The sequence below is a fragment of the Falco cherrug genome, chromosome 3 (genome assembly GCF_023634085.1).
Source record: "Falco cherrug isolate bFalChe1 chromosome 3, bFalChe1.pri, whole genome shotgun sequence".
Lineage (NCBI taxonomy): Eukaryota > Metazoa > Chordata > Aves > Falconiformes > Falconidae > Falco > Falco cherrug.
In genome coordinates, this window is record NC_073699.1 from 49309604 (window position 1) to 49335779 (window position 26176).

Genomic DNA, 26176 nt, shown 5'->3' on the forward strand with positions numbered 1-26176 from the left:
AGGGGTCATGAATGCAATAGCTAAGGTGTTAGGATGGATATAATTTGACAATAATTTGGGAAATTAATATTCATAACAGATAAAACAATTTTGAGATTGACTATAAGAAGGAGATGGCAATCTGTAACAGAAATTGGTTTACCTGTTTATTTTATATTGGGTTCTGTATCCACACTGTTTTAACTTTGCATATAAATATATTTCCAGTCATGGCAGCTGCCACAGCCCTGGAATTACTAAGAGGCTCTGCAACACCTTCTCCTCCTCTGAGGGGGCTGGCTGCTCCTGCTTGAGGCCAGCTCTGACAGAGTGTGGCTGTGGGACTTGGTCAGGCTGCTGTCAGAGTGCTGTGTGTTCGCTGCTTGCCCTTTGCTCAGGAGCCGTATTCAAACTCCAGCCCTTGGCCTTGGCCCTTTCTTGAGCTAGACTGCCGCTTGTGCTGGCTCCACCCCAGACCTGCCTTCTCGCCCTGGACTTGTCCACCAGTCACCGAACTGGTGGCTGAACCCGGTTTTTGCCACCAGACCTCACTCTGGTCCTGTGGGACTGTGCCCCTTGTCCCTGACTCCCTTGCTGCCAGCCTTAGCTCTCAGCTTGCCTCCCCCTGCAAAGCAGCCTGTTCTTTTTGCTCCCTGAATACAGCTGCATAAACATGTAGTTTGAAAGGCACATTCTTTGGTATACCAAATTTAGCACCCAAAGTTAAAAGCACACAGTGAAAAACTCCTTCAACCTTTCTGTCTATAAAAAAAAAAAAAATTACCACAGGTGAATCCTAAAAACTATGTTGAAAGAATAATCAGCTACATTTAGTACAGCGCTTTGAAAATGTGAAGAACTATCAGCAACCCTGATTTAATGTTTTCTTTTCTTATACCCTGAAGTAAAATAATTTTCATAAAATACTGCTTTTTCAGGATAGAAGTGCTAGATATAATGTTAAATTTTTGCGTTTGTTCAGACAGGCTCATGAAAAAACCCTGTAATTAGTTGCTTGGCATGAAGTGGCTCTGGATCACTTTGAGAGGAAGCAACATAATGAAATGTTACAAGAACAAGCCAGACCAACCTGCTCTGCTAGCAGAGCTTTGCTTACTCCCCAGTTCCTGCTTCAGTCCAGCCTGAGCTGCCTCCCAGTTCAACAGTTGTCCCACATGTGCTATAAAAAACTGAACAGTGCTTAAGTGCCTGAAGCCTCATTTTATGCAATTGCTGAGAGCTTGAGTGGCCGAGGTGCTTTGCCAGAAAACTACAAACCCTGTCAGTGCTGTTGCTTCACTTGCTGATCTCTCAGCTCCTCAAACTGAAAGAGGTCACTCAGTATGTCAAGACAAATTGAATGAGACTCGCTGGTGCTTCAGGCTTACTAAACCTCAAAGCCGTTTTTTACCTCTGGCTTACCTCCCTGGTTGTAGCATGTATGACACTTATTTTGTCAAGTTCTAGCTGGATGTCCATCCCTTCACGCTAAATCTTAGTCCTTCATCACATTCATGGAATTTATGAAGGAGAGGACCATTTTAGGAGATGCAAAAAGCAGAAATTGATATCTGTACAACTAAACACTGAACTTTGACACAATCAGTGTTATATTACACAAAGCTGCCTTGAATTGCTTTCTTAGAAACTTGTATTATATATCCCATTACGTCTGTTCATCCAAGTACCAATGTCTTCTCAGCTTCATTCACTACTGTAGTCTGAAGTGCCAAAGATGTCTTTGAGAATGTGGTAGGACACATCTTCCAAGAAGCTGCAAAATGGGGAGTGCTTGTTTGCCATGTGCCACAAGGTGGCAAATAGGGGTGGTGAAGCTGTGCTTACTTTCAAAAACCCACAGCAGGGGCATTTTCTAAAGAATACCTGTCTGGACAAGCTGTGACCGTTCAACAGACTTTAACATGACAGACAGGCAGGAAGCTCTTGAACATGGCAGAAGTAGCTACTAAAAGTTAACTGTGAAAACCATAAGCCTGGTCAAACCTGTGAGAAGTGGTAGACTTACAAGCTGATGAACTAGAAGTAAAACATAAGATTAGGGGTAGGGCTGTACATATGAGGTTTAAACAGGCCTAAGAGGAAATCTGAGGTGAAGAAAATGCTGTACACCATGAACCTAGCTATTTTGCTGAATACATGTCCTACAGGCTGAAAATTGGATGTTTGCGCTTTCTTTTGCCTTACTCTTATGATGTGCTTGCTTCATATTCTGGCCATACTTTTGTGCTTTGATTTTCTTACATTCCATGGCCTGCTGCCTATGGTGTATTTTATGGAAGAAGAGGTCATGGTGAGGCAGCAGAGAAGGTATGACCCTGCCACATGCTGTGCTCAAGGCATCTTTGCTAGAGGGTATCTGTAACTCCAGCATCCCGATCCCCACCTGCAGTTCCAAGCTAAAGAACCTGCTTCCTTGCACCCCTCTCCAGTCCACTCTCCTCCAGTTTACGTACCTATGTCCTCACCTCAACATTCAGTAGGCTAAGCCTCCACAGAAACCTATAGTAGCAGAGAAATATGAAAGTGACATGTGCTACTTTCATTTTCTAGAGACAAGGCCTAGGAGGCCGCTTCCTGCCCTGCAGCTTTCCTCCTGCTTCGTGTCAAACGCTCCCTAAGCCCTCACAGGCGCCAGTCCTTCACCGCGGCCCCTGCAGGGCAGGGAAAGGACTCCGACCTGGGTGGTGAGTACCCCTGGAGCCGCCCCCTCCCGCCCGGATTTAACGTTCAGTTGGAGGAGGGCTGCTGCCGCCTCGTTACCCGCGCTGGGGCAACGCCTAGCAGCCTATAGCCCCGAGCCGGGGAGGCCTCGGAATCCATATCCCCACGGGCCAAGCCATCGCCTCTGCGCGAACAAACGGTCCACGGGGTCTCCCGGGGTGAGCGCGCGGGCGTGACTTCCGCCTCCCCCGGGCCCGCGCGCCGCCGCCGCTTCCGGCCCGCGGTTCCTCCTCCGGGCCGCCCTCTCCCGGCATGCACCGGGGCCGGAAGCGGCTGACGACAATAACAAACATCGGCGGCTGCGCCAGGACTCCCCGTCCCCGCGTTCCCCATCCCGCCCCACCGGCCCCGCCGCCTCCCGCGCCCGCCAGCCGCCACCTCCCCCCACCTGGCCGCCGTGGCCGCTGGGGCGGTGCCTGTCCCTGCGAAGCCGCCGGGCCCGGCCGCGAAGGGGGTGGGGGGGGCCGCACCGCCACCGCCGCAAGATGCGCGGCGCTGCCGCGGGACCCTCGGGTGAGTGCGGCCGGGTGAGACGCGGGCTGCCCCGGCTGCCCCCTGCTTCTCCTCTCGGCCCCTCCCAGCCGAGGAGAGGGTGGGGACCTCGCCGGCGGGCCCACCGTTACCGGGAGGGCGGCCTTGGCAAGGGGTGGCGGTCCCGGCTCTGGGCGCGGGGCTGCACCCGCGGGGCGGGCGACAGAGCGCTGGGACGGGGGTCGGGGCGGACCGGGGTCGCGCTGCCGGTGGCGGTCCTGGGGTGGCCGGGTGACTCCCGCTCGGCCGGGGCGGCGGCAGCGGGCAGCGACTGCGGGGCTGGCGGAGGGGCAGCGCCGGGCGGGCCGGGGTGCTGCCTCCCTGCCCGGGGCCCCGCTGTCAGGGCGAGTGATCGGCGATGAAGTTACTACAAGGGATGACTCAGCCCGGCTGCGCCTCCGTGCCCGCCGTCGGCAGCGGTCGGACGAGCGCCGTGCAGAAGCGGTGTGTTTACAGCCGTTGTCCTGCCTTTCCCTCGGTTGTTTACTTGTTTCTGCTCCCGAGGAAGCATATGTTGTGCCTGAATTTCCCCGTCGGTTTGTCGTTACTGCTTTGTGGTAGGCTTTCAGCCGTTTTTGTTGATGCGTGCCCCCCGAAGTTCTGGTTGACAGCGATCCAGAGGTAGAAAAGCTAATATGAATGCTGGGAAAATTAATTGATCTTTGTAGTACTCATGTTTCTTACTTAATTTCATCTAGGGATAGAAAAAAACCATAATATCTGAACCTGAGATACTTGTAACTGACCCAGATATGTTAGCTTAATCCTTTTATAATAGTTTTTTTATTAATTACTTCAGACAAAAAAAAAAAGTGATAATAAAGTGGTATGTTCTGGCCGTGAGCCATTCCCTGTGGTTTGTATTTAAAGCTTTCACCTTTATTTCTTTCTGGGAGAGAATGAGGAGGTTGAGTATTTTTTTCTGCCAGTCGCATAAATTTGTGCTAGAAGTAGTTCATGCCATTGGCTTTATAGAAGAACTTACACTTCTGGAGGTGTTTGGTTGGCTGTATGGTAAAAGGTACCTCAGTGGTGGTGAAGAAATAATGAGGCTGGAAAACATGCTTCTTACAGTTGAAGTTCATACAGCTATGAAGTACTGGGAGTCATTTGGACAGTGTCCAAGCAGTCATGTGTCTCCTGCGTATGCATATTGCTCAAGAAAGTTCTGATCTTCATTTTGGTCTGCAGCACGATGATTTTATATGAGGAATTTCTGAAGAGGGGAAAAAAAAGGAAATTTTTGATACCCTGCTACTTTCAAGAACCCTACTGATGGTATCCTAAGATGCCAACTTACCTGATAATGTTGTATTATACTGCAGTATCTGATTGAATGCACTGATACTTTTTTGCCTGCTTGGTATCACTAATATGTATATTATTTATGTAATTGCTAGAATTACAAAGTACCTGTTTTTTAGCTGATTTGTCAGAGTAATTATTTCAGTGTACAGGCTGAAAGAGTCTTACATGGATTCTTTGTTGCAAAATACTACGTGTGATTCATTTTGATAGAGAAATTGCTAACAATGGTTTTTGTTAGCTAATTAGCATTCTGTAGTTATTATGAAAGTCACTTGTCTATAAGTTATTTCATATTGCAAATCCACTTCTAATTTAGTTTTTAGTTCAGTTGAAAGAGAAGTTGGAAGGCATCGTAGCCACGTATCAGCTCTTTCTATTCTCATTTGTAAGCATGGTTGGAAGTGGATGTACTTTAGTGTGTTTTCTAATGGGATTTGAGCATAACTAAATTGTTAATAATACATAAGTAGTATCTACACCACCTGGAACATCAGGGCAATTTGTGCTTGTCTTCTGCCCATCTCCAGGTATGTATTTCCTTTTTGTTGTTCAGGTTTGCAGTCCGCAGTTCCAGTAGGGTTCTGAGCTCAAACTACCAGGTCAAGCAACAGCTCAGTGTAGAATTTTTACGTGCATCCAAGATGTTGACAATATCATTTGGGAGCACAGTTTGCAGCTGGGCCTGCTGTCTTTATTGTGCCAAGGTAAAATGATTACAGGGTGCTATATATAAACCTCTAGTAGTTTATACATCTAGAAAATTAGCTGTTGTCCAATATGGTAGTCTGCTTTGTGTGAAATGACTTGTTTAAGTGTTATATTAATTTCTTTCTGACCTGCATTGATTACTTGCTGTTTGAAGGTAAAATATTAAACTGCTTTGTTGACTAGTCTGGTTCCAAATGTCCTGCACCTGCCTTGCTGTGTAATGCCGTAGGTCCAATAATAAGAATGATGTGTGAGAGCATCTTTGCTTAAACATGGTTCTAATGGGTCTCTGACTATAGACCATGCTTTTATTTTCTTGTTAAGAAATATCTCATGTTTTCTTACCACCAAAGACTTATTTTTGAAACAGTATTTTTGCTTTTTCAGGAGAGTAGGGAAGTTGTAGTGGTGGTAAAATAATATATTCAGTGTTTAAAAATTGCCTGTTCTTTTTATTTGGAAGGATTAAGTGAAACTAGTAGCTGTGTGATAGAAACACAATACACCGATCTTCATTATTATTCTTGAAGATGTGTTTGAAAAACCGGTATACTGTTTTCAGTTTGAACAGATTGAAAACAATGTATATTTTAGAGATGAAAGCATCATTGAAGAACTAATTAAAAGGTTTATTTATATTAAATCAGACCACTCTTAGCAGAGCTAAAACATAAATTAAGAATGGCACTTTGCTGAGATGTGATTTCTGAACATTTGAGGTAGCTGCTCCTAAATTCCCAAATTTTATTTTGATTTGGTGTTTGTTCTTTTGTAACTGACTTATCTGCCACTTCATTGTATGATTGAATATGTTCATGCTACAGTCTTGTAAAATATGCTTTTTGTGTATTACATACATTGTAGATATGGCTGCAGCAATTTTTGCTCTTTATTTGAATGGCGATGTGTTCCTGATATTGCAGGGACTCTAAATGTCAGTGGTTTATCTCAGTTTTTTTTGGGGGGGTTGGTTGATGGCCAAGTAGCTGTGGTGATATGTCAAAACTGTGGATATTTGACCCTTATTTAGTGTAGTTGTGCCTAGGATAAACAGTTCACACTGACAAAATGGTGCTTGTATTATTTATACAGTTTTCCTTCCATCCTCCAGAGTGTGTATTTTTATTAAATTCAGATGAAGTGGAGGTTCTTATATAAGAATATATTGTGTAACTGGACTAGCAGCTCTCTTCTAATATATTATGCTTATGTGATATTGCAGGTTTCCTGCTAGTAAACTCAAGATGACCGAATTGGCTATTATAATTAAAAAAAAATCTTTACAAATATTTGTGTTGTCCACTGATTGAAAGACAGTTGATTCAAACCCAATGAATTGTTTTTTAAACAAAAAAAGAAAATACGGCTCCAAATTCTCATTTCTGTCTGAATGAAAAGAGGGGGTGTAATGTGTAAACTTTATTTATGTGAAAGACTCAAGAGATAAAATCCCTATAAATTTCAAGGAACAAATGTAATATAATAATGATTTCACATGCATGTTATGGCTGCAAACAGCACAGCCAGAGTACAGTAAGGTAGGAGTACAGTTGAAGTATCTCGACAGTTGTGGTTGTGGTGTTTTTGGGTTTTTTTGTCAGGTATTATAGTTCTCAAGTTGGTAATATCCCATAAAGGGATTTATTAATGTATTGTTAGCTGTTTTAAACTACCAAAGACTTATCCCAGAAAGATGAAGAAGGGCAGTTGAAAACTACTAAACATCTTCTTGAGATAAGGTAAAATTTAATATTCTTTAAATCCATCCTGCAGCTTTTCTAATTGCTCAGTACGTTGCTGTTATCTTTGTTCAGATTGATGTCAATGAGATCTGAAGGTGATTTGTAACTATGTAACATGCAAATAGAGTATAAGCTCTGTTGCCAGAAATGTAGATATGATTTTTGAATGTTACAGTCTTTACTTGTCTGTTTCAGATACCACTGGAAAAAATAGTTGATTAATAGGAGGGGGTTCATGGGTGTGATGTGAATTATAAGGAACTTAAAAATGCAAAATTAGAGGAGTTCCATATTTAGATCATGCAAGTTCAAATGCTAAACTTACAAACATGTTTCAAAATTTTCTTATTCATATGGATGTTTGTAAGTTGCTAATCATTTGAACAGCTGACCAAGATGGTGGTGGATATTTTTATTACTAGAAAAGTTTAATGTTGTTCTAAAATATGACTGCTTATGAATAGAAATTGGTTAAGGAAGAACCTGTGGCTTTTATGTAGGCAATTGGATCACAATGGCAAAATAAATCACAAGGGTCTTTACTTGTCTTACATTCCATTATTGTCAATCTTTTACTTTATTTTCTACCTGTAGTGTTTTCATTCCTGTGAAAGAAATGCCATTTTATCAGACTTATTTTCTGTGCTTTCATCCTTTAAAGTAGGTCTGGCCAAGTTACCTTGTACTATCCACATAAAAGAAAAAAAACCCTTGTAGTATTATGATGGTGTGTGTGGAGAGGGGAGGGCAGGAGGAGTAGCCTCATAGACTACATTTTGATAAACTGTCCTCAGTTGCATCTGTAGCGATTGCCCATTTTGGGGTTATCTTAGCCTGCTTTTTAAGAGGATACTGGCATTTTTTTAATAGGTTACGATTTATCAGAAGTTATCTTAATAACTGATGATAGCATGGGCAGTTAGGAATGTGAATGATGCCTTCTGGAAATTCTGAATTCTGACTTGTCTTCTTGGCTAACGGTGCTGTATTCATCAGCTTCTTTCCAGCCTTAGTTGTAGTGTAACAGTTTGTGGAGCTGTGTAGTGAATTGGATCATGGAACTAATTTGAGCTAGCGGTAACCTGGGCAAGTATGCTGTTTCTAGCTTGTTAGAGCAAAGTGATCCAGTTTAGTCCATAGTAGTTTGTGAAGTTGTACCACTGAAAGCTGCTGTAGGGACAGGAGCAGAAGTGGCTGAGGGAAGGAATTCTTAAGTCTGGTGCTCTTAGTATAACCACTGTTTATATGATTATGGTCTTGGTTAACTGGAGAGTGTTAGTGAAATATGCATTGGTGCTGACTTGTCTGAGTTTGGTGTAAGAAATAAAGGGATTTTTGTTGGCTATTTCATGTAGAATTGTTTGCAAACACTGTGAGATTTTGCATGCTAATTATTTTTAAAGACTATGTCTACAGGGAGAACCTTCCCACCAGTATGGAGTCAGTTGGGAACTTGAATAAAACCACCTGAAGCTCCATGTACCCAAAAGCATGATTCTTTGCAAAGTGAATGTATTAATCACTGTAATTGGGGAGAGACTTGTGTCTACAAATGCTTTTGAAATGTCAAAACTATACATTAAAAAAAAAAAAAAGGCTGACAAAACCTTTGCTTAACTTTGTCAAAAAACAAGTCAGACAGCTGTGGAAAGACTGTTTCCATCAATTAAAAAGAAAAAAAGAAAGAAAAAGGGTACTTTAGCAGGCTGTGGGCTGTTCCCTAGCAATAGGAAAGTCAGAAACGCTTGATTTTTTTTCTGACTTGTACTTGTTGACTGAGGCACAGAAAGTGAACTTCTTGTCAGGTAAGAGATGTGGGGTTTTGGAAAATGTAAAATTTTTTACTTTTCCTCCTCCAACAGTAACAAAAAAAACCTTGTCTGACCCATTATTTGGATTGTGTTTTGGCAGCTCCTCAAATGAGTGAAAACTGCAATGTAAATAGATGCTAACACTCAGATCTGAAGTTTTATAATTATGTACATATAGAATCATGATCCAATGCCTAATAATGGGCTTGTTGCCTCATAAACATGTCTGAAACTATCGCTTTCCTAGAACCCACAATATAAGTTGTCTGAACTTGTAAGAAGCTGCATTGTTTTGGGCCATGCCAATTTAAAAGCTACTCTTTAATGCACGATGTTTTCTTACCTGCCCAGGTGCAGTTGATTTTGATCTCCTGCTGTTCCACTGTTGATAATGTTGAGGATCTGTGAAGGTATGGCTGCACCTACTTTGCTGAATGAGGAGCAACTCTGAATGTGGGGATGATCTGTAAATCTTAAGTATTAAGTTGATATTGTGTAAAATGATTCATCTAAAAGAGGGGAAAAACAAAAGCCTCATATGCTGTGAATTACTGTATACTGAATTACTGAGTTTTGGCATTTCTCTTTAGTGAATTGGGAACTAGGGACTTAGGCGCATTTCCTGGTTGCTGTGCAGAATTGCAGCTTGGTTCTTGGGTTGAGTGCAAAAGACTTGCTTTACTGAGTCGAAGAGCTGTTAACAACACAGTGACTTTTGGAGATGCTGTAATTAAGTAACTGCCTCTGTGCCTGATGCACATCTCAACACAGTATAAATAGAGCTCCAGATGGCACCTTACAGATGTCAGGGATTGACAGCCTTTCTTTAAGACTAGTGCGGCTTGAACACAAGGTTTATAGGCTTTGATATAAGGTGCTAATGGGAGATAGGATCTTCACCTGGAGTAACATGTATCTTGGTGGTTAGATGTGGTCATCTGGATAAATTTATTTTGGAAGAGTGGGGGTTGAAATTCTCTGAAACTGAGTCAGGAGCAGCCCTACTATCACATAGTTTAGGTTTTGTTTTTTTTTTTTAAGATTTACTTCTTAAACTTAAGAGGCTTTTAAAACATGTTTCCTTTCAACACTCAGTTGTCCAGTTAAGGGTATACACTTGTGCTGTGTTTTAGAAATGAAGCCATTTCTGTTGCTAAAAGCATTAGTTAAGAATGTGTGCCCTCATAACGAGGTCATTCTGTCTGTTGTGGTGGTGGTATTTCTGATTAGATGCAGTATTGAAGAAAGCTCCTTGAAGTCTGCTTTTAGAGATAATTTTACAACTAACATGAAGGTGTTAGTTTCCTTAAATTCAGCTTCAAGCTCTTTAAAGTTTTCCTTTGATACTAGGATTTATGTGGTATAAAATCCTTCGGTTATGAGGTGAGGTATGCAAATTGGATCAAGAGAACATTTTTTGAGAAGGGTATCTAAAAAAGCAAAGGAAATATAGGTAGAAGACAGGTTTGTAGAAGAAAAACAAATTGGAAGGAACATTCTGCGCTAGTCTTGTACCTTTGGCTGTTGTAGAGTTGCTTAAGTTGGAAGTGAAACAGGGAATCCTGCTCTGAGAAGAGAGGAGGGTGAAATCACAGGAATTGCAGGATTTTGAATACGAACCTTAAGATTTGCTGTATGGAAACAGAAGCACAGCTTAATAAGATGTTAATGCGTCCCAGATCTGGCTCCCCGTTTCCAGAGGTAATAAAAGTATATTCTCCTTGAGGGAAAAATGTTCTCCAGGTAAGATATTCAGTGAATGAGGAATAGCACTTGAGTCTTTCAAGCACATGACAGACTTGTCAGCCTTTGCCGCAGATGAATTGCCCTTTTGACAGGCAGGAATTCTGCAGCGGTGTCCTGTAAGGCACCTGACCCTTGTAGTCAGGGGTATTATTTATGACTCATATTGGAGGCGCTGTTACTTGCAATATAACCTCAGCTGGTCTGTAGGAAGAGAAGACAAACTTCCTCTATTAGCAGCATACAGATAATGTCCATACAGAGCTATGTGGATGTCTAATAATTAGCAATGTGGAATTGCAGGGCTTCTGAGTGAAGAGTGAGAGTCTTGCCTTGCTTAGGTTGTTAAGCAAGTTCTGTCTGTCTGCTTTTGGAGTTGAGCCCTTTCCAACCAGGAGACATATGGGGGGGAAAAGAGTTTGGGCCTTTTGGTCCTTTGTGACTCTAGAGTTGAAGCTTTGATAAGTATGGCCCTTACAGTGCAGATGTAAAGCAGCCCCAGGCACAAAAAGCAAGATACCTTATGCTGCTGATGTAGAAGATGGAAGTTTAAAGGAAATTTGAAGGAAAGCCATGACTTCGGCATAGTGTAGTTTAAATTCCAAGGAGTTAAAGAAAAATGTATTAATAACTTAATTTGCTTAAGTTTAGCTTGTAATTGGGTTTATAAAGGAGGTATGGGATATGAGATGTCAAAAACATGTGCATGAACATAAATATTGGGATATTGTAGAAGGAACTTAAATGACTTCAAAGTGAAGTTGATAATGCCCCTTTAAACCCAAACAGCATGAATGTTGATTTCTTTGTTCTACCTGGAAGGCCATACTTCATTGTTTTGAGTTTTTGACATTTGAAAGAATTGTACTGTGAAACAATGTAACCGAATTGAATAATGGAGCAGGGATTCTGCACTTCAGGGCAGAAATAGATGATTAATATTATTTGGATTATTTGTTGAGTGCTGTAAAGCCCATGACTTCTGTACTGCAATTACAAAAAGGAAAGGTTTGTAAATAGACAGTTTCGTTTACAGATGTAACAAAGAGCATGTTCTGAAGTACACAAAATTTCAAACCTTCTAAACAACATGCACTGAAAGTATTGATCAACAGACTTCAGAAGTACTCAGTTTTGAATATATTGGATAGGAAAACCTTGCAATATTTCCATGAAGTAAAGCAGATGGAGTAATTGCATCTCAATGTAAACACAATGCATAGCAGTGAAATAAATGTTATAACCAGCATAACATATTCATGGTTGATTCTGGTGTTTTTTTAGCTAATGTAACAAAATACATATCTTCTGAATTAATTCTGAAAGTTTTTTCTTCTTTGTGCTGTTCTTTTGTTTTTGTCCTCTCTTACATGCCTGCTATCTTCTGTCCGCTCTGACAGCTGCTACAGAAATTTCCTTTTCAAACTTTTCAGCTATTTTTTGTAATGGTGTTAGTGATAATTCATGGCTATTGATTGTACAAGCTTCCATGCCATAATTTGAATGATCTAGTTTACATGATAGCAGGATCTAATGCTGCAAGTCACAGTTCAAACAAATAATCTGGGTGGATTAGTCATTTTATTACAGTTTGTCTGATTATGTAGTTAGCAGCTCTGTCTTCAGTAGCTGTCAAATTTAGTAATTGTCCAACCTCTATTAAAATAGTTTCAGCAGTGTAATGCTAAAAAGCTTGAAACTTTTAACAGTATAATGCTAAAGTCCACAATTCTCTTAATGGCCTTTTGAGGCAATACAAACAGAGGAGTAAAGTGTGTGTGTTTATGGATATATTTTTTTTTTGAAGCTTGATGATGCCTGACTTTCACTCAACGCTTATGTTAAAAATTTGTGTTACTGCTGAATCATAATATTCTTGAATATTGGGAACAAACTTAAAGGCTAGTTTGTGATACGTAGCTGACCTTGCTTGCAACAGTCTGCTGTAACCTGACCTTTCAAAGAAAAGAGACATAGACAACTGTGACTGGTTTTCATACATCTCCCCATTTAACTAATCTTGGACTTTGCCAGACACAGCCAGATGTTCTCCAGAGATGCAAGACTAGGGAGAGCTCTCAAAATTTGGTTTTGTCCACTGCTGTGAAAACAGGCAGCTGGAGAGAGCCACTTAACATAGTTCCTGCTGATGAGGGGGTGCAACCTGCCATTATTGGGCACCGGTGAATCTGCAGGAAAGCTTGGTGTTAAAGGCACATATTCTCTGAAACTTTCCTTCACATGATTCTTTGGTTTGTGGAAGTCCTCACTGAAATTTTTGGCAACCTTTGGAGTGGGTGAATTCTACTTCCCCATCCCCCCACCCCTTTTTCTGTAATGAGTTACTTAATATAAATTTGTCCTGCCTGTGTTAAGTGTAGTTTTGTCACCCCAGGACTGTTTGTTGAAATGCTGTGTGGAAGAAATGACAATTGTTCTTTGATTACTTAATGGTTGCAAAGGAATTAGAAGGATAGATTATAGTGTTGTGATTCTACTTTGTGGCAAAGTGTTTCAGTAGTTTTTTGTTATTTGTGTTAATGTGCATTACTTTGATCAGAAGCAAGTGTTCAGAAATTGATTTTGTTCAAGTACAGCTACTCACTATTGATAGATAAACAGAAGGAGGACACTTGAGTTATTGGTTTTCCAATGGTGGTACTTAATCATATTGCTTTTTTCCCTTTTGCTGTACCTTTGCTTCTGACAAGGTGATGTGTGTGCATTTTGCATAGGATAAAAGGAGAAGTGGACAGGAAGGAGGAAGATAATGCTGAAATAACAGCCTAACAAAGTGCTATCTGTTCCATGAATGTAAAATACATGGGATGGCTGGGTAATTTTTTTCCTTTTTCATAAGTCTTTCAAATTTAAGATAAAGGTTTTTTATTTACCATTAGTAACATGAGTTGTATAAAATGATTTACATGTTCTAATGGTTTTCAGGCTTCAGCAAACCTATTTTTAGTAGTGGATTATCACCCTTTATAGTACCTGATCATCTTCTCAGAAAGCTTGCTAGGGTATTAACATGATAGAAATAATGTTTGCAGTTCAGAGTTTGATTGTGCGCTTGCCTGACTGCCCTGAGCCCAGCTGCTCATTACTGCTTTCCTTGCCAAGTGCTCCTTCTATTTTGGCACTGTTACTTAACTAATAACAGTTAAAATAAACTAGGGTAGCCTAAAAAGACCACCTTTGCTGATCTGGCTCATTTTGATTGTTGTAGTTTCCATTATAGTTTAAACAGCAGTTCTGGGAGAGAAAGCCCCTGACAAAGGATGCCAGTGACAAGCAGCTGGGAGTGGTAACATCTTCAGTTTATTAAAACAAACAAAAAAAATCTAACAAATGTTTTGAAAATAGGTGAATAGCTTAGCAAACAAGGTTACCTTGTTTCAGGTAAGGAAGGTGATGCTGATTCCTGGAGGGATCTGTTAGATACAGCTGCAGGATAAGACTGTTCATTCAACAGCAGTAGTATGTGTGCCTTTTTACACTGAATTTTCTTAGATAAATTGCTTTTTTTATGACTTCCTCTGTTGCTCTTAGTATCAGATCACATTTTGTGCCAGTTCTGAAAAATACGTTCAGTTAATGGAAGTACAAGCAATTCTTTTTAGTGAACTAAATTTGCCTCTTTGTAAATACTGAAGAATATTTTTAATGGTTATTTTTAACTAAATTTATGGGCAAAAATATTCAGATATGTAGCAGTTTTGAGTGGGCTTGCAACTGGATAGCATTATTAACTAACAAAAAAGTGTTACCACTTCATTATTCTTTCTGGCATTGACATACGCTGATTTCTGGATTAGATGTGATGATGACCATAAAATCCTGACATGTTAATAACACCTGTAATTGCATTCTGTATCTTTTCTTTGCAGATCATCTCTGGCTTTGAACAGCCATGCTACTGTGTGGCCAAAAATCAAGCAGAGCAAATGTGTGCATTTATTCTCCTCCTGAAGAAGGTGATAGCTTTGTATAGTGCCTGGAGGTAATTCTTTGCTTGAAGTTAAAAATCTTGAGACTGCTGATTTATGCGTGGCAGATACTGTCATAAATATTTTTGTTCTTGATAATATTTTTTTCTGTGTTTTAAATAGTTAGCTTTAGTGTTAAGGTATGGAGAGGTAAATGTTTAATTAAAATTTCACTTTATGTATGTGAGGTTTCCAGACAGATTCTCTTGTAAATATCACTTCAGCTTGGAAAATAATGTTGCTATGAAAACTAGATACCATACAACCCTTTACTTTGCTTAAATGGAAAAGAGCTTTTTTTGGTGGATGCTCCATGGTGCTTGCTTTAAGCATTGTGTTATTTAACACTTGTTTCCAATTGTACGTGGGACACAGTCACAAATATACCCTATATAAAAAGGAGTTTTTCTGTGTGCATGAGGCTGATGTAATTCTGTAACTTAGGCCAAATAATTTAGTAATAAATTATTGCTAGCTTGTTCTTGATGTTCAGCAGTTCTTCTTTATCTAATAACTTTGTGGAGTATTTTCTGATGTAAGTTAGAACTGGTGCCACTGAAGAATTAAGTGTAAAGACAACAAATCTCAATTCAGATTGGATCTTTAGCTGGGGCTTTTTTATTTGATATGGTTCTGTTTCTGAAGCCTTGTAAAAATGCATGTTTTGACTAGTTTATGCACTGTTATTAATGCTTGAAAATTAGAAAGCTCTTTTGACTTTCTGGAATTATTACTCTGGTAAAACTTCTCCCCCTCTCCATTTTAATATGTTTGTTATTTTTCTGTATAGTTTATCAGTTTTTCCTCTGTGTAGGCAAAAAGATAAATGCAAATTCAGACTCATTTTAGGGTAATAGTTAGCTGTGTAGACCTTGTGTATGTGTCCTGTTCATGTTTCAGGGAAGGTGGAAATTAAGTTTCCTGTGAAGTAATTTAATCCGAAAAGTAATTTTTATAATGATAGAAGAACATTGCTTAGTGGGTAAAACTTTTGCAGCCTAACTTTTCATAACTCCTTCCACATTAAAAAAATAAAAAATTCAGGTCATTACTGACTGTAGTGCTAGTTTTACTCCTGCAGCAACCCTGTTAGTGTGGAGGAAATTATTCATAAACTTCTGAGCTACTATGGAGAAGAAAAAAAGGCTCAGAAGTGTGGAGTGTTTCAGTGATAAAATCTCAGATTAAATCTCAAATGATTTACAAAGCAGTTCATTACTTTTTCGTGTTATGTGCAATGGAGAAAACGTGTTTATAGACGGTCATCCGGATGCTTGTAGGGTACAGGACTGAAAATGCTTCCAATGTGTGGGACCTCGCTTTCTTTCTCAATTGCTCCATATTTGCTACTAGCAACAAAGACAGGAGCCACAGATCTAGCTAGTGCTGGAAGAGGAAAATACTTTTTTTAAAACTATTACTTAATTATGAAGAGATACAAAAAGAAAACTACATATCTTTGATACTTTTTGGTTTTTGCTAATGCTTCTGTATGTCTCAGTTAAAAATCTATGGATAGGGATAGTAGTGAGCAGATAGACTTTGTAGCTTTAAGTTGAGAAATTGAAGCATAGATCATGCTGCTGTTTGCAAAATCTAGAAAAGATGTCTGGAAATAACTCTCTGAGGCTTTAAAAGGCATTTCATAAGTGAGAAAAGCCAGGTAAATGATCTGAGATGGTGACCTCTGGTTCTTTTAACCATTTGTATGTGCAGAGGCTTACTTTGCCCATGTTCCTGGTCAGAGGAGCATCTTTATGTTTAGTAATGGATAAAGAGCCGATCCATTCACCTACTACATATCTAAAAACATTTTTTCAAAAGCATGTACATGCTTTTCATAACTGATATGTGAAACTAACACTTGGAATCTTTTTTTCAGTTTCTAAATGATTTTAGCAGTGGAACTTACAAACTTCAGAGACCTAAAGAAATCATCATGAAGCTGTATGTATTTTTGGTCAACACTGGAACTACCCTTACCTTTGATACGGAACTTGCTGTACAAAAGTAAGAAAGTAAATTAATTGCCTATTTGTGTTTGGTTTTTTTTTACATTAAAGACTATATATACTTTTTGTATGCTGAGTTCTGGAGAGATTATAGTCAGTTGTTTTTTAGTATGTCCATGTAGTTATCTTCTAGGTTTTCATGTATTTGAGTGAATTTGGGATTTGTGTTCTGCTTTTTAGATTTATTTATTAGCATTTGCAATGCCTTGCAAGTGATTGTGTGTGTCTGAGGTCCCATGAAAGAGTGGAGAGGTTATTTACTTTCTGGGGCAGTGACAGAGGATGACCTACTCTTAACTGATTCTGGTGTTATGTTTCCTTTTTGGAAAAACTGTCAGAACAACTTCTGATTTTCTGTGACCTTTTATTGGATGGCATTTTTATTTAGGATTCCTCTGTAAAATGTTTATTTTTTTTACTGACTAGCATTGTAGAAGAAATTCTGCAAATTGCTCTTTTTCCTGTCAGTATATATACATCCCGAAGAAAGTGTGTGCTCTGTAATATTTTTAGACTGGATGCTAAAGAACTGGCATGCAGGTTTTTGTCTCATATCCAGGATGGGTAAAAGTTGGTTCTGTCCTCTGTTGTAAGGCTCCAAAATGTTTTAGAGCATTTCATGTGCAAAACATGAATTTCTGAATGTCCAGCTGCTTTAAGCATGAGCAGTGTTACAGAACCACAGTTAAGCCCCAGCAGCTTTCCTATGTGTATTAATTTCACTGCACATTAAAAGCATCTTGCAAATATAAAGAAGCTTTTAGAGAGGTCTAAGAAATACTGGATGTATTGTATCTTTTTTTCCTTGTTCTCACGTGGGACTGATCTAATAAATGAATTGTGTGCAGTCTGATAGCCCGTGCACATTGGAGCTAGCAAGAGCCAAGCTTACCTGCTGTCTTCATATTCTGTCAGTGATGAATGAGTTGCAAGTAACTGTGCTTGAAAGAGTTTTACCATGGATTTTGTGCTCACATCCATTGTTTCCTTTCTCCTGAATTCCTGTTTGCAATTTTCATGACTCAACAAGTGAGTTTGGATTTTGAAACTTGTTTGGTGTGGAAGGCCCCTAAGACTGCCTGCACCGTTTATTTTTGTCTGCTCTTCTGCAACACCTACTGACACTCAGGGTATTGTTGAGCATGAAGCATTTCATCTCGGCCATTCTGGATCGGTTGGGTCCTTAGCAGATGTGTTAGCACCCCTCTATGCTTTGTGGTACATTGAGACATTCTGTTCCTAAATAATGGTGAGTGAGGTATGGCATCTGAATTGCCAGACCAGGTACCTAATAGTCAGGTATGGGCTGACACTTTGCTCAGTTGCGAATAGTTCTTTGAGGGACAAACTTTCCAATGTCTGACCCACACAAAATCCAAGACTTCAGTTGAACAGTTTAACTTCTTGTTCTGTATATCTGTATATATATAGACTTGCTCTTTCTAGCAAGACTTAACTTTCTTGGGTTCTTTGCCTGTTTCTGTGTATGCAGACAGGCCGATCTACCTTCCCAAAGACCATGGAGGTGGTAGGTGAATGCTTACTGTAGCATAGTTTCCTGTGTAGTGAATTCACAATGTGGTATTGAATCGTGGTTGTTTTAGATAACTGATCTTTATTTTTCAAGTACCATATAGCCAGTAATATCATTATACTTCCTGCCAGTTATATTAAAACCATTGTTGCTTATATTGGTTATTCACTTGATACTCTGAAGCTTTTTGATACCTTTGCACAGGTACTACCCCAGTGCTTTATAGTTTGGGTCAGTTACTATATCATATTAGTAAATTCTTGTTCAGTTTGGTGTTTGCCTGTGTCTTCAAGACAGTCTAGAACTGTGTAAAGTAAGTAGTAAAGTGAAGATATCATCGCTCAGAATTAAAGGTACAAGGGTGGTGAACTAAAACAGGGATGTTTTATTGACCTACTGTTTCTTCATTAAAAGTGTCTGTAATGTTTATATGAATGTTGCGTATATATAGATTGTTTAATTCTCTGTTAAATGCCATACTGTACTTGATGTATAGTAAATCAAAGTTGATTAGGTGAAATTGCTTACATTATGCATAATGAAGTGTTAATACTCTTGCTGCCTTCTAGGGTTTCAGTAAGTTAGCAGTTCATGAACTACATATTCAAAGAACATAATATGACTTTACAGTTACTATCCTAAATGCTTGGTGTGACTTTGCATGCTGAAATTCTGGATTATCAGATCTTCTTGGAAAAAGATTGCTGATAATTTACTAGTAATGCAGAGGCTGTCATCTTTTAGCTGGTAGCTTATTAGCTGGATATCCGGAATGCAACACAGTACAGCACTTACAAAACTTAGAAATATGTCATTATGCAGAATGAAAAATAATAGGTCTTTTAAAAAAAAGTTCTTCTTTGACACAGACAAGTCAGCTATCTCTATTAGTCATCATGTTTGCCCATTTTTTTTTCCAGTGTGGCTGATCTGAAACATGCAATTCAAACAAAGTATAAGATTGCCATTCAGCACCAAGTACTGGTTGTCAATGGAGGAGAGTGTATGGCACCAGACAGAAGAGTGTGTAGTTACAGTGCAGGAACAGTAAGTGCATGCTGCATTCTTTGTCTAAACTGTCAGTTTAGGGGGAAGAAAAAGATGTTTTACTAAGGGATTTTAAAGTATTTTTCTGCAGTGTACTGTATGCTGGATTTCTTTGCTTTCAGAAAAAGATGTTTGTGTTCAGCTTATGCATGTAAGCTTTAATGTGTTCTTAGGACACATTACCTACAAGACAAAATAATTGGTGATTGAACAGTGTGTTGCCTTTATTCAGTGTTTGATTTCATTTTCTTTTTGAGTGTAGGATACCAATCCAATTTTTTTATTCAACAAAGAAATGATCTTGTGTGAACGTCCACCAGCTATCCCCAAAACAACGTTTTCAGCAGAGAATGAGATGGAATTGAAAGTAGAAGAATCTCTCATGATGCCTGCAGTGTTTCATACGGTAGCGTCACGGACACAACTTGCTGTGGTAAGTAATTTCTTACTGTACCTGCACACCAAAGAAAAAATTGTATGTCAGAGGGCAATCTTGATAAAAATTTTGAAACAATTTGTTCAAAAGACAGTAAGAATGGCATGTTAGTAATGATGTATTCTTCAGAGCCTTTGTCTCAAAATTTCAAGGTAGGTATTGAAATGTGCTTGCTGCTTCAGCATGTTCAAAGCTTATTTTAAAAGCATACTGTAATACAGCTTTATGGATGTGTATGTTTACAGCATTTGCAAAACAAAAGCAATCTGGTTGCTTTGGACCCATGCCTTAATGCTCTGCCTTTTTTTCATTGTCTTCAGTCTACCTCAGCCTGAAAACAGCGAAGTTACTTTGGAAACGTTAACCCAAGTAGAAAATCAGCAGTATAATTTTTAAGAGCACCTTGCCAAGATTCAGTTTAATCTTGCATGTCTAAACAACTGGTGAGGAGCAACAAAAACCTGTGCTTGCTTTTCCTAAAATTTAGGTCTTCTATTATTGAGTGCTGACTTTTACTTTCATAGAAAGAATTACCAGAATTGCAATTTGATTACTTCTGTATTATTTTGGTAGGGGAAACTAGTTCCCTGCAACATGGTCAGTAAGGTTTCAAGTGTGCATACAGTAGAAATGGCTGTGTGTTCAAGTGACACAATACCTTCAGTAGCTGGATTGATTGCTTTTTTTCATGTTAGGAAATACTGCCCTCGTTTTCCTTTTCAAATTTTGTATTTAAATGCATTAAATATTTTTAATGTCTCTAAAGTTTATTTAAACTTCCAACAGGTGGGAGTGGGGCAGTGGTGGTGTAGCACAAAATGAATAGTAATACATGATTTTAGCGTGCTGCCTTGGTAATAAAGTTTCTTAGTTTCAGTGACAACTTTAATGCAGTCCAAAAGAACATCTAGCACTTGAACTGGCTCGTTCGTTATACTGTACAGCTGAATTTAGAGAAAAGTGCGAAGGCTTGCATATGGTACACATTTTTCTTTTCCCCCTTGGCCTCCTGACCTGTCAGGAGGGGGAAGTTAGCCTGAATAATCTGACCTTGATATACTGTGATTTAAGGCAATGATAGAGTCCAGTAGACTTCCTTCTCTCCATCACCTGTTGACAGTTACTGCTGAGTTAGTAAATAGGACCTTGAGTTATTAGGCATCGGTAAATCATATGACTGTCATACAGAGAAGAGTGGATATTGATGTGAATTCAGCTAGGAGTGGGAGGTTTTCATTTGTGCTCCTTGAAGAGTGAGTTCTGGTTTTAGCAGCTGAAACTGAAACTGCTTTAAAACCATTTTTTTGTGAGGTGTTAAGAGGATGTTATAAGTCAGCAAGACTGGTATCTGTTAAATGCTTAACATTGATTGATTTGATATGAAAGGCAGGCCATAGTAATTACTAAGGTCTCTGTGGTTTTTGCTTTGCTTAGGGTAATGCAAGTGAAAGGTGGTGGTACCCAGTCTCACATTTCTCATGGTTGATATTTTATCTTCTTTCTTCATCCTATCCATGATTTTGTGGTCTTGTAGATTCTTAATTTTGGTTTTGTTCTGGTGAAGTCTAGTATACGCTGACAGATTTTATTTCTCTGGAGTAAGCTTTTTTATATTCCAGGAGTTTTATAAAAAATACTCCTACTTAATTCTTTTCAAGTTTTAGTGCTATCTGCTCTTCCCCCTTGATTCTGAGGGATGTATTAATATGCAGAGCAAGCAAGTTTATTGCAGTATTTCTGCTTCTAAATTATTTAGAGCTTTACTGGCTCGTTCTGGTGGCAAGCTTTTGTAAGGGAAGCCCTTATTTCAGAAGTAAGTCTTAAAAGACTAAAAAGTCTCTGCATGGAGTACGCTTTTTATTGGCCAGCTGGAGCTGTAACATTTAGCTAGAGACTGAAAAATTTATCTAGAGAGTGATCTTGAGCTGTTTTGCAAGAAGAAAATAAATTTTTTCATACTTGATAGCATGTATTAATATTATGGGAAGGGGGGAGGAATTCAGTATTTAAAGCCTTTAAACATGGATCTAAGTAGAAAGGAGATTTTATTTCTACCCCACAGGTTTACCTTGAAAATTATTATTGTTCCCCACTTCCAGTTCTTCCCTGCTTGTAAAGGGCCTACAATGATATTGGAATGTTTTGTGAAAAATTTAGCAATTTATTTAAAGATTAAATAGGTAGTAGTATTCTTAAATCTGATACACCTTTACACCCACAGTTAATTTTATCAAAGATTTTAAATCTTCGAAAGCCATAGGCTCAGCGTTAGGCTGTGAGAGTGCATTGGGTTCTTCTGTGGGAGTTCAGGGGAGTGACAAAACCATCACGTATAGTGGAAGATTAGTAAATAGGCTATTGTGACTTCAGATGTACCAAGGTGTGAAAAGTATATAAAGGAATATTGCAGCATTGTACTAAAGCAGATTTTCATTATGCCTGCTTGAAGCACATTGAGCAGTAATTCAGAAGAAACTGAGACAGGACTGGGAATGTGGTTAGAGTATTAATCTTCTTCGAGGTTCACCATAAGCCTCTTGGCTGGGGGGAAGAGGGAATGGGATATTAATCCTTCTGAAAATTGATTAAGATCTGGGGAGAACTTGAAAGGCTCTGAACCTCCGTAGTTGTGAAACTGATGCATCAAAAGCCACACAGAGTACTGTATGGGAGACTTTCTGCAAAACGGGCATGAAAAATCTGCCTTACAATGATCCAAGCTTTGTGGTTTTATTAATTTTAGAGACAGTAACCTGCTCTACTAGAAAAGCAGAGTGGCAGTACTTGATGGAGAGTCTGTGCCTGTTGTAATTACTTAGGGTAATTAATTGAATTTAATCAATATTTACTACTGATACATAATAAAATGTTTTGTATTAGGACAATAAGTTACAATTGAAATCACTGCTCATGATATGAAGTCTTACCCGTTATCAACAATAAGAAACAGTGATATATAACTATGTAAAAGTAGTGGAGAGTATTTGATAGCTACCAGCTTCTATTTTATTTAGTATCTGTTCTGTCCAGAGGATATACAGATTTTTAAAATCAGACTTGATATGAAGTTGTAAACAGCATATGAAATAGTAAAGATTGTTGAGAAGATGGCTGCTAACTTACTGTCTAAGAGCTCTCTGTTATCTTTTGTACCTCATGGCCTTTGTCTAATTTACTAATAAGCAAACTCGTCATGTGGAAGATATTGAGTATTTCAGAGTATGAAGACTTCTATTTCTGTCTTTTCTCCCTCATTTTAAGCCTGCCTGAAAGCTGTTGAATTTAATAAAATTTTTCAGCATCTGTCACTTGAACTGTATACTACTTGGCAACTATGCTGTAGAATGCTATGAAAGGTGTTTTTTTACCTTATTTTGAACTTTATTTCGTACTGTGGAAAAAGTTGGACAGCTGTTACTGATTCACTTTTTCTGTTCCATACTTTGTATACACTTGTATATGGCCTTTAATTTTTTTTTTCACAATAACAAGTGGTTCTAGATTCTCCTTTAACAAGTATTAATACATGCCTTTATTTCCTCTCCATCATTTTTTGCCTGTCTAAAACTGACCATTATTGATTCAAATTCTGCTTTTTGCTTTCTGCATGTCTTTTGCCATAATTTTCAGATATCCTTAGTTACTATTCAGGTATTAAACGGAAGTAATCTTTGCATTCACAGTGGAGGCCCTGGCATTCTTACAGCCTTTTGCCCATGTATGTATAGGCTATAAGTAGATGTAAGAGCAGCCATTTATTTTTTTCCCCCAGTTGAAACTAATTAAACTTATATGTAGCCGCCTTAAGATTTTGATACTTCCTAACCAGAAATAATTCCTCTGGGAAGCTTACTACTCCTGTTTGGTTTTCCACAGTACTGTGATTACCGTATTGAGATACCTCAGTTCTTCCGTTTTGCTTTCATGATTTCAACATCTATACAGATTTTCTTAAGTTCCTGTTGATTACCCGAGATCTCATTATGTAGAATTCATGGTATAAAGATAAGGTAGCTTAAAAGCAGCTGTGTTGGTTAACTTACTGCTTTACCAATTAAACAGAAGCTCTAGCTATAAATTCTGTCATATGTGGCACAATATCTTTGCTTTGTGAACTTTTTTTGTTAGAATTTTTTGGTCAGTGTTTGTTGCATATACCATCTGGCTTTTAAATCCCAGTTAAAGCAACTTTCTAAGCCTATTTCGGTTTTATGTCTTGACATCCTGGTTTCCCTTCGACTAAAAGCTTACCTTTGAGATATCTGTGCCTAAGGATTACAGCTTGCCTTTTTACAACTAGCCTGGTTTCCCACCTTTCTTCCAGTTCAGCAGTTTTGGCCTTGAGCTACAGTATGTGAACAGTGAGGTGCACAGTGTTTGCAAGTTACATACACACCAGTTTAGAAGACAAGCTGTTCTCTGCACAGCGCATTGTGCAGTAAACTACGTTGTGTGAATCTTGTCTAATCTTGTGATTTTTTAACGCTACTGCTTAAAATAATTTGTTAGCTAAGCCTTTGGGAAAGGATTATTTTTATTTATTTTTTTGTGATCTAGCTGAAGTTCCCTTGTTATTTGTTCCAGAAGAAGGATATTGGAAACGGACTTTTTGTTACTCATATTTCATGTGATACTGTTGCTGTTGTCATCAAACTGTCAATTCTGGTCAGTTTTTCTTTGAGAAATGGGAATGAGGATGAGAAACTGTGTGGTCATTTCACTTGGTTGCCTAAAACCATGGCTGTAGCTGTTACCTAGATCATTCTTGGTTTAGTTCCAAATGCTTCTTAATACTTAAGCCAAGAAGTAGAGTCATGCTTCCTGAAAGCTGCGTATCTACTACTTGGAGAAATGTTCTTTCCCTTCTACTAGGAAGCTGTTTTGAGACCCTCTGGAAAAGTTACTTTAAAATTTTAATGTTCTTCAAGACGTTGTAGTGTTTGTAACAATTATGTAGCCAAATTAATACTACTCATTCTTTTTGGAGAAATTTAGACTAATAGCCAGACACACTTCTAGCTCCTCCACGGAAGTCCAGAGTACTTTGTAATTTGGATTAGTGATCAGTCTCTTACTCTTTTAAAGTAGTCAAGCTGGGTGGGGTTAAAATGCAGCAGGTTTTAGCTTACCCTAAGGTATACTAAAAGATCTAGTGTTTGTCTTGGTTGGCCTTTGTAATGAGAACTGTTAGATCAAGCTTCTAGAAAATTTACCAGGAGAAAAAGACTTGAGTGTCTTGGAATCAAGCTACTAGAAGTTATCACTTAACTTCTACCATGGTTTGATTCCCTGGCTGTGGTGGTTTGTGTCTGCTTCTCAGTATTTTTATTGGCAGTGAATTCTCACTTCTCTAAGCCTGCTTTTAATGTTAGAGCAAAGAGGCAGTGGAAAACAGTACTGAAGAAAGTTATGAAGCTATGACTTAAAGAATAACTTACTCTGTATTATGCTGATGAAATAAATACTGAGTATGTAATAAGTCATGAACTGTGTGGACAGATGTCCAAAGGACAGTCATTAAAAATTACCAGTATTAAAGGAAAATGGAATAACCAGCTGTCTAATGAAAGGAGAGAAACTGCCATGAAGTATCAGTCTCCCTCACAGTGAAATTAACTGTTCCAATTACATATTCTAAAAGCTGAAACCTTGAAGTGGTTTATCTAGTAGCTCTGCTGATGTTTTAGTTGGAGGTGTACAAATTGGAGATACTGGTCTTGGTTACTAATTTTGGTAAGCAAGATAATGGTCACCTTTTCTGGAAGCGTGTATCTGCTGTTACAGTATATGGGTGAGTGTAATTTCACTTCCAAGGATTTTTTTTGTTGGCCTGAGGTTGATTTTTAGGGTGACTGAAACCTGTAAGGAGTCCTTCTAACAGGATTTCAGTCACATGGCAATAGAGGACTTTGATGACTTGTTTCCTTTTACCACAGGGTTGTAGAGAATGGAAAGAACCCTGCATTTCCTGAGAATTTTGTTCTTTAGAGGTAAGTCCAAAGACTACTTAAGACAAAACAGACCTTCCTCAGATTATTTTCATTCAGATGAGCAGAAATACAACAGTAGAATGCAAAGACAAAGTCTTGAAATTGATGGGAAAAACTGCCAGTTCATTTGTTATAGATAAAATGTGATTTGTTGCTTCTACTGATTTTGATTGAAATGTACTAAACAGAAGTAATTATCAGAAGAATAATTTTAATTTAAGTTATGATGATAAAGGAATTCCAGTAACATTCTGTTAAAGCACGCAGCCAAAGATATAATTCTTTCTGGTGGGCCTGTGAATTTCTTGACAAATTAGGAAGTGAAGATGCCTTATTTACTCTCCAATGTAACAGCAAGTTGAGATCAGCTTGGGCTTGTCTAGTCTTGTATTGGTAGTGGTGCTTCTTGAGGTCCACATTCCGGCGGTATGGTGGAGCTGTCAGTGTTCTAGGTATGCTGGTACAGCCAAGTAAGATGGACGTAACTTCAGTTGCTTTGTAGAGCTGATTTTTATTCTCTGTGAACTATTGGGTGCCTGCCAATCACCCTTGAGTGGATCTGTGAAAAATCAATGACAAAAGCAAGCCTGTTGTTAGGCAGGCT

At 38.8% G+C, this 26176-nt stretch overlaps 1 protein-coding gene across 4 annotated transcripts in view; it reads left to right on the forward strand.

The window, feature by feature from the left end:
• The first annotated feature begins 2985 nt into the window (after positions 1 to 2985).
• RB1CC1 (RB1 inducible coiled-coil 1) overlaps positions 2986 to 26176 on the forward strand; it is a 76707-nt gene continuing 53516 nt past the window's right edge. For 2 of the 4 annotated variants that reach the window (XM_055704414.1, XM_055704417.1), the window contains exons 1-5: positions 2986 to 3234; positions 14455 to 14567; positions 16436 to 16563; positions 19020 to 19146; positions 19409 to 19579. In XM_055704414.1, the coding sequence (XP_055560389.1) occupies positions 16493 to 16563; positions 19020 to 19146; positions 19409 to 19579 (369 nt within the window). In that variant the 5' untranslated portion in view covers positions 2986 to 3234; positions 14455 to 14567; positions 16436 to 16492. Of the gene's footprint in view, positions 3235 to 3533; positions 3697 to 14454; positions 14568 to 16435; positions 16564 to 19019; positions 19147 to 19408; positions 19580 to 25518; positions 25573 to 26176 lie in introns of those variants that run through there. The other 2 variants (XM_055704416.1, XM_055704418.1) reach the window with 2 other exon arrangements.